This window comes from Mus pahari, chromosome 2 (assembly GCF_900095145.1).
Source record: "Mus pahari chromosome 2, PAHARI_EIJ_v1.1, whole genome shotgun sequence".
Classification (NCBI taxonomy): Eukaryota; Metazoa; Chordata; class Mammalia; order Rodentia; family Muridae; genus Mus; species Mus pahari.
This window is the reverse complement of record NC_034591.1, coordinates 60,476,633-60,486,046: the sequence shown is the minus strand read 5'-3', so window position 1 is coordinate 60,486,046 and position 9,414 is coordinate 60,476,633. Positions and strand designations below refer to the sequence as shown.

The following is a 9,414-nucleotide window of genomic DNA, read 5'->3' as shown; positions in this document are numbered from 1 at the left end:
TCGAAAGGAGGGACTCGAGCATAAAATGGTATAATTATACTTTACTCAAAAGAAATGTAAGTGCTGGAGAGATGTCTCAGTGGGTTAAGAGTACTGGCTGTTCTTCCAGATGACTTGGGCTTGACTCCTAGCACCTACATGGCAGCTCTCAACTGACTGTAATAGCAGTCCCAGGGCATCCAATACACTTTTCTAGTCTCTGCAGGCACCTGCCATCCATGTGTTGCATAGACAAATAGATGAAAGTCTCATACACATTAAATAAATAAATAAATAAATAAATAAATAAATAAATAAATAAAAGGGGGGGGAGAGAGAGAGAGAGAGAGAGAGAGAGAGAGAGAGAGAGTTGACAGTATTTTTAGAAATAAATTTAAATTTAATACATAATTGGGCAACTTTTTAAAAATTTTTTTGTTTGTTCTTTACTGTTTTATGTTTACTATAGGAAAACTGTCATATTCTGGGCTCCCAAAAAACCTTATAAATTCCTCTGTTGATATTATTCTTGTGGAATTTTAAAGGTAGAGACCCCTCTGCTTGGAGCAGTGTCACTGTGCTTCTCAGAGACCTGCTTTGAATTTTCCATCACAGAGGTAGCAGAAGCCTGGTTAAAGAAAGCCTTTCCCAACAGCTGCTCTGATATCCTCCACATGGCTCCTTTACTCTTCTTGCATCAGGGTACATAGTGGCCCAACAAACTCAGAGGTAGAGGCTTAGAGGTGGTTTACAGGGCAGAGGCAAGTGGCCTGGAAAGTGCCTGTCCTATTTCTTTTTGTCCTCTGGTCATCACTGATTTACTGACTCAAGAGTATCTTTTTGAATTGTGGGAAGTTTTGTTTGATTGTGTGATTGGCTGTGTTTTGATATGTTTTAAAATCAAGGTCACTCCTCAGCAAGAATGATTTTACTGTCATAGAGATACATCCTGCTGCCCAGTCTGAGTGCCCAATGGGCCACAATCTTTGCAGTCAATCTCAATGCCACCTCCTCAAAGTTCTCTGTGGAGAGGAACCTTGTGTGGGAGCAAGCAAGGGAACTTGTTTGTTTCTGATTGTTTTCTCACAGAACCTCTTCATAAAACATTATTTATATTTGGATTCTATTGTTAAAGTGTGTTAATGGTTTCTTTGACAAATATCCCAGACTTTTCCGGAAGCCCTTAATCACTATTGTTCTTAACTAATATACATAAGAACAGAAGCCTTTGGGCCCAACCTTTTGCGATTCAAAGCCTAAGCCTGAATATTTTCTTCAGTACCCCCACTACCACACAAGCCTCTAGGTCAGTGGCTGCTACCCTTTAATACAGTTCCTCAAATTGAGCGTGACCCCTTACTGTAAAATTTTATCACTGCTACTTCATAACTGTAACTTTACTACTGTTATGAATCATAGTGTAAATATATGATAAGCAACCCTTGTGTAGGTTAACAGTCCACCGCAATAGCTCTTTTAGAGTCACCTCAGTGCCTGCTGGTGGCCACTGGGGTAGATGCTCTAGAAATGACTTCTCTAGCCCATGTAGATGATTCTGCTACAATGGCTATGAGCAATGCAAATTACAGTTGTTGGAATTGTAGATATTCAAAGATAATACTTCCCTTTCTCATATGACATGGAAAACACATGGAAATGGGATAATGAAGTCTTCGAAACAAAAGTCAAAATGTCAATGTTGCTCTTGAGATGAAAAGATCAACCTACCCAACAAAGTTGACCAACTTGAATCCATATGAATCGAGTACAGTGGACTTGACTAACTTTCCCTAGGGTAGCCAGCCTCTCCACTTGAATGAATCCTCTGATCACTATTTTTTTTTTCCCATAATTCTGAGGCAGGAGAATACACAGCATTCATTTCATAGGTAGAGAAATACAAAGATAAATGTAGAGGACTTGAGTCAACATGCCAAGTTGCTTCTTTCATATAATTAGACTCAGGTCTCTACCACAGAGAAGAGTGAGAAGAGAAGTGGACTAGAGATATTGCTCAACAGACTCACCTGTGATCAAGAGAAGTAGGGAAGAAACAAACATTTCCCCCGAAGGTTCACAAATTTTTTGTTGCCCAAATACCTCAGACTCATTCTATGAGAACCTCTCTGTTCCAGCAGTGTTGAGGAATACTTTTCAAGATATTTGAAGAACTAAGAGTTCTGTTGCCCACTCCAAGCTAGGAATTAACTTTCTATTCTTCCTTTGCCAGTCTATATGCTATTTTATCTCCTATTACAAAGAAAAAGATCCATCACAAGCTTCAGTCATATCAGAAGGAACCACCAATAGTATGACAACAATACTTAGAGCCATTCTAAAATTTGTATATGGTATAAACTAATTTTCTTCAAATTTTGTATATGAACTAGAGAAATGGCTCAACTGTTAAGAGCATGCACTGTTCTTGCAGCAGACCTGGGCTTAGTTCTCAGAACCAACATTAGGAAGCTAACGACTACCTGTCACTACTGTGCCAGGGAAATCCAACAATCCAACACCCTCTGACTTCCAGGGGCACCTATGTGCATGTCTGTCACACACACACACACACACACACACACACACACACATACACAAATAAATTTGAAAAGGAAAAAATTCTTTGCAGTATCCTAGGGAAAACTAATATGTCTTTTTTCTTTTTTATTATCAAGTCACTGACTTCTCAGTTATGCTATACTCCGGTCTTTAATGGTTTTCCTATTATAATTTTTTAATTTCTTCTACTCTAACACACATTTTATCATTTTTCTCTCAATGTGCTATTGAGAAATTCTTTAAGAAAGATTAAATTGAATTTCTCAATGTTTAAAATGGCTTCTTTTGAATTTTTAAAATAATTCTAATCCAACAAGTAGTATTCATTGGCATAGAACACCTTCATTAACTTTATGCCTGAATCTGGGCTCATGATGTTAGTATTTCAAATCTATTCTGCTAGACTTTATCTCTATGATCTTCCCTGGTGAGAGATATGAAATTTATAAACTCTGAAATCTCTTAAACAAGAGCTATTAAAATAAATATTTAATACCTCCTCTTTCTTCTGTCACATGATCTTCCAGCTAAATTTCTCTCCTTATATTTTACCTGCTTCCCCTTTTGCCGGCACCACACTTCCCTAAGAGCTGTAATTTTAGCAATTAATCCAGCAGGTTCCCAAAGATCACATAACTTAAATACATTCCTTAACCTCCCGAGGCATCTGTGTCAAAAGTCTCCATATTTGTGATTTTCAGAGCCATTTCTTGACAGGCTTCTGGATGCTGCCTCTTCCCTGGGGAGCCATTCCAGTTTGCTTCTTCTAAGATCCTGAATTTTCCCTCTAATGGGATTTTCTGATTACCTTATCTGTCTTAGTGAAACCTAAAATAATCCTTTCTCTTGTATCCTCAGAGAGCCATGAGACCAAAGTCTTTCCCCTCTTCCCTTTAAGAATCCAACCCTCATGACTCCATACCCTGCTTTCTTCCACATGATGGTGTATGTCTTCTAAGGTGCTGCTTTTCCTCACACAGAAATCATTTTCTACATCAATTCACTTGTTTAATTTTTTTGTAATGACTTGTAGATTTCTTTTTATAATGTAAGTTCTTAATATTCTAATGCATGTGGGTTTGGTTAGCCTGAATTTATCAGGTGCAACATTGAGAAAACAAAACAATATACATTCACTTTTAGTCTCATCCTTCCCCGTGAGTGCATTGGTTCAGTGTTCCCAGCATCCACTGAGCTCTTCAAGATGTAGTAGGAACCCACAGCATCTTTCTATTATAAACATCCTTCTTTTGTTGCCTTGCAGCAAGGAGGAAACAGATTCGAGTGACTCTTAACTCATCTCTTTTTGAAGGAAATGTAAATTCCCTTTGGCGTAGTTCACCAACCACAGGTGCTCCTTTAATTATGCTTTAAGCTTTGCAATAATTGTGTTGATTGATTTTGGATTTTCTTGTATACATAGTCTAATTTTCTTTGCCTTGAGAGTCCTCTTAAGCACATTTTCTTCATCAGAAAGAACCTGACCAGTTGTGCTGACTGTCACAGACTCTAAATTATTCCTGTCTGGGAGCAGCTCGCTGTTATGAATAGTTTATCCCCTTGACTTTGTAGAGACTTTTAGGAATAGTAATTCTCCAGTGATAATCCAGATGATGAGTCCATTTCAATGAGAAATTTTTCACTGTCAGAAAAAAACCTGAATATTAGATAGGACCATAGAAACATTTTCATTTTACATCTCTTACCATTGAACAAAAAATTTGCAATCATTTATCACTTCAGAAAATATTCAGACATTAATGGGCATTTTGGATAGTTTTGTGTGTTGTAGAGAACCCAGAAGCCTTAAACAACAACATTTAAAATATATATTCTGCATTTGAAATGAGCAAGTAGAGCTGTTAATAACACTATTATTAACTCCAAGTACATCTTTTGTGTTTTATCAACACATAATTAGAGTATCCTAGTACGAAAATACATACAATATGCCCTTTCTGTAGGTGAAGCAACTGAACTTTTTCTCTAAAATATTTTTTTCCTTCTTTTAAACTCTTCTCTCAACTGGACCTTTTAGGGTATATTTGTGTGTGTGTGTGTCTGTCTGTTTGTCTGTCTATGTGTCTGTGTGTGTCTGTGTCTGTGTGCACGTGCGAGAACACATACACACCCACTGTGTGCAGGTTCCTGAGGAAGAAAGAAGTCATCAGATCTCCTATGACTGCAGTTATAGGAAATTGTGAGGATTTCTACTTGGATGCCAGGAATTGATTTCAGGTTTTCTTAAAGAGCAGCAAGTATTAAGTGCCAAGTCAGTTCTCCATATCCCCTTTATTATATTTTTTAGAAGAAACATTATTGCATTTCTATTTATATGTAAAAGAACAACAAAGATTGGGGAATCAGCCTCAATAAGTGCTTGTGACCACTCTTGAGTCACTTAGAGACAGCAGTGATGCTTACTAAGGCTTGACACCCAGCAGGGTAATGCTTTGGAACAAAGTGCTCCACAAATTCACTATTAGGAGCAACAACCATTTATTTACACTCTTGAATCAATGCAGTAGAGGGTTGCTTCTGTGAATCTCAACTCAGTATTTTAAATGGTAAGTTTTTATTGAAGGGGTAATTTGTAAGCACTATATTTTGTAGCTTTTGTTTTAATCTTCAAAACAGGTTCTTTCAAAGAATGATGTTTTTAGTGAACAAATGTTGTCTTTAATGATTCTGATTGGTAAACTGTGCATTTAAATAGAAGCACATAGAACTGAGCAGCATTTTTGAATCCCCAAGTACCATTTTGTTAACCAGTAAAAATGATCTGGACCAATGAACATGCTGTTACTTCAGAACATGGATTTTGTTACACTGAGAGTTGAGTACAGTTGTTTTCTGCTTCACAAAGAAGCATCCAACAGCATGGCAAGTGATTAGAAAGCTGGAAAGTATCGAGATGGGAGTAGAATCTAGCAAAGCAAATGCACAGGGATATGTTAAATTGTGGAAGAGTGTTTTGCGAAGAGATGAAGTAAACACATAAGCAGTATGAAGCATCAGCTGCCATCCTCAGTGGGGCAGTGATCCTGTTCTCAATAGACAACCACGGAAAGAAGAAGAATCTGAAAGTGTGTCTCAAGATCATTGTGCCACACGAGTAGGACACTGTGGCATTTTAAAGTATTCACAAAGGTGAAGTAGCACTTGGGGTTGCTGGGATACAAAAAAAAGAGATTTGGACATCTGCAAATATGTCTGAAAGGACTGGCAGGTCATTAAATAGACTGGTTATGGGAATGTTGAGTACGTTGTGTGCTACAGAGTGGCAGCAGCTCTAAATAACTTTGCAACTCACCGAGTTATTTGAAATATATGTATTTCTAACCTTCTTTAGTGTTATCATTTATAGAAAAAATATTAGACAAAAATCCAGTCTCTCTGGATGCTTAAGGGTGAAAAAAAAAGTGTTCATCTGTTCAACGTGCATATACTATAATTCTGAGACTAAGTTTGTAAACATTTGGAGGTAAACAGAATCCTCCAGAGTAATGAGGTCAAAAAATGGAGATAAAAACAATGTGTAAATTTTTCATGTGATGATGACTTCAGGGCGAGTACAAGGCAGGAGGATTAACTAGAAGAAGTGTCCTGTGTGTGAATGAGCTGAGCTTATAATATAAGGAGGAAGAAATAAGCAGGAAGAAGTAAGGAGTCAGGGTGAGCTACATATAAAGATGTAGTGTAGGTGTCTTGGTGCGCGTGAAAACAACTGCATGACATTCTGGATTGTTTTCGTCTCACATGTTAGGACTTGAGTGAGACAACTAACTCAAAGAGAGAAGGATTTTGACTATAAGGCAGAACTTACTTGAGTCAACCTAATTGCCTTGGAGACTCTAATATAGGCATCTTTTGCATGAGTTCATTTGATAAGAATTCATTAGTGCAAAATAAGATAGTAGAAGAACTCAGTAAAACTGCTGAGAGTATATATATATATATATATATATATATATATATATATAGAGAGAGAGAGAGAGAGAGAGAGAGAGAGAGAGAGAGAGAGGAGTCTTAAGGAGATGGGATCATTAAGGAGAAGACAAACAAGACAGGAGAAACTTGAATGGTTTATGATATTCCTGATATTCCCATACTGGGACTGGCCAGGCTTAAGCTAATCACCATAACTAAGAACATTCTGAGACTACAAGAGATTGGTGTTGACATGAGACTCTACGCATAGGTGTGGTAAAAAGGAAATTCCTATAGAAACACTAAGTTGAAATTAACATTAAAATAATGTCCTCACAACTTAGGGTGAAAAGAGAATGAATGGCCAGAATAATAGGATATTGCCCTTATCAAAACTGCCATGTTCAGCTAGAGATGAAAAACATAGACTCTACACCATGGGAGCTTACAGTTCTGTGACATGTGAGCTTTCAGCCCACAACCATATGTGAGAAATCTCTAAACTTCCTTCAAGGTCATTTTTCACCCAAGATTTCTTAATTCTGTATTATCTTCTGTCTTTGTCATGCCTCTATCCCTTGTTGTTTTTGTTTGTGTTAATGAAGGAGCACAGAAAACTTCTGAACTGGTAGGGTCTGGAGGGAGTGGAGGATACAAATGTTTTTGCATGGGCAGGACATCTTTGTATAGCTCTGTGGCTAAGCTGCTGGCACACAGATACACAGCTGAGTCCTGGGGTTCTGTAGCTTGAATCTTCAGAGTGGAGAAGGATGAATTTTGTAGCATCTCGGCTTTGAATCGATGCTTGAGTGTCCCTGCATCTTCCATAAGAGACTTGCTGCGGAAATAGCTCAGCAACTCTAATCCCCGGGTCTTGGTCTGTCTGTACCAGAAAAGGTCGTTGTGGCCTGAAACTGGCTCACACTTCAGAGTTATTGTTTGTCCTTTCTCTGTCACCTCATGACTGGGTGTCTGGGTGACTCCAGCATCTGTGTGATCTATATGAGAGAAGACAAAGTGGGAGAAAGAATAAGAAAATGCTGGGAAGTCATGAACACGGAAAACCAATGTGATGATGTTAAGTATCCTCAGGACTTACTTGCTACCAGAACATAAAAGATCACACAACAGAGGGTCTGGATGCCCATAGTGGAATGAGCACTGATGTGAAACATCCAAACTAGGACTGTACATGAGCAGAGAAGTGACTTTGAGAACACTTCATTCTCTTAAGTGACATCTATTGGTCAGTGACATCATCAGGTAAGCCACAGACACCTCCAACCCCGGCTGCAGTGTAAAAGCTGTTTGAGGGGAGGATGGAGCGCTAGAGATCGAGTAGGGCTGGATGCAACTGCAATTGAAGTAAGGTGAAGGTTTGCACATTTGAGGCTCCTGGTAGCTTGGTTTGGCTTTATCAATTCTTGATGCCTTTCCTATACCCTCCCTCTTGTAAGAACCTGAAATCGCCATATTCCCTCATTGGTGGCACAGTTGTCCCACTGTCATAGACTCGAATCACTCATTGGCCGATTAAGAACTGTCCTTTAAACTCCACAGGAATGATGTCAGTTCTGCTACAATAATAACAAGGCAGGAGGTGAGTCTTGGAAAGCAGATCACAATGGAAAGCTTTGTGTGGTGAAAGAGTTCTATGATATAGTATTAACATATTTTTGTCCAATATTCCAACTCCACCATAAAACCTCCCCTATATTCTTACAAAGAAACAAGCAGGGGAGATCTTGTTCATAAAGATTTGAAAATAAAATACTGCAGAATTAACTTACTGTGTATTCTTCTTTCCTGAAAACTCGCCATGCTTGTTCATCGTTATTGCCTGGGCTTTCTCCTCACCTGTGGCCCACCTACATTTTATCAGTGTGGCAACTGTGGAGAAACGAGAGAAGGCTTTGTGTCCTGGGCCTGTCTAATAAGTTACTTCCTGATAAGGATATAATAGTTTGAACTTTTTATTGTTGACATAGGAAATTACTGCCAAATTCTATGAACTTGAGAGTACCTATATTTAAGTAGCAACTTTTAAATAACTTACAAACTCACTGGTGTTATCTACAGTTCATCTTCCTCTTTAAGACACTATCTTGCAACATGTTGGGCCCATGATCTAACCCATATAAACCATGATAAGCAGAAGGAAGATTCAGCTTTCAATAAAATGTACTGTTCCTCCCTGGTGTCTATGGGCAGGAGAAAGAATGATCTTCAAAGACAAGCATGCCTAATCCCTGGGTCCTGTGAGTATGATAAATGGCATGGCAAGAGAGAATTAAGTTCTCAGTGGAATTAAGGTGGTTAACCAGTTGACCTTGCCTTGACAAGGAGATGATCTTCAAATTCCAAGTACATGAGATGACAATCACAGTGGTCTTATAATGTGAAAGACAAAAAAAAAAAAAAAAGACTCAGAGCAGCAAAGAAAAAATACCATCCTGTTATTGTTTGTTTTTATAATCAAAGCGACCATGAGCCAAGTTATTTGTAGACTCCAGAAGATTTAAAAAAAGACGAGAAACTACATTCTCCTATAGAGTCTCTAAAAGGAATGTGCTACCACCAACACATTCATGTAAAACTGAGAAAATAAATTTGCATTGCTTTAATAGAGCAAGTTAGTTGGAATTTGGTATAGCAGCTATTGGAAAGGAATACACTATAGCATCCATGAGACTCATGTCTGAAACCCTGAAATCAGGGCTGGAGAGATAGTTCAGTCAGCAAAGTGTTTGCTCTGCAGCCATGAACACCTGAGTTCACATTGACGTGGAGCAAGCAAGTCAGTGCATATGTAGAACCTTGGAAAGGTACTCTGCAGACTACCAAAATAAATAAATAGATAGATAGATAGATAGATAGATAGATAGATAGATAGATAGATGATAGATAGATAGATAGATAGATAGATAGATAGATAGATAGATAGAT

At 38.1% G+C, this 9,414-nt stretch overlaps 1 gene segment (V, D, J or C); it reads right to left on the bottom strand.

Annotated features, from left to right (window-relative positions):
• Window positions 1-6,990: 6,990 nt before the first annotated feature.
• LOC110316782 lies at window positions 6,991-7,616 on the bottom strand. The segment is given in 2 exon segments: window positions 6,991-7,466; window positions 7,568-7,616. Coding segments are annotated over 2 exon segments (525 nt in total).
• Between the last annotated feature and the right edge of the window lie 1,798 nt (window positions 7,617-9,414).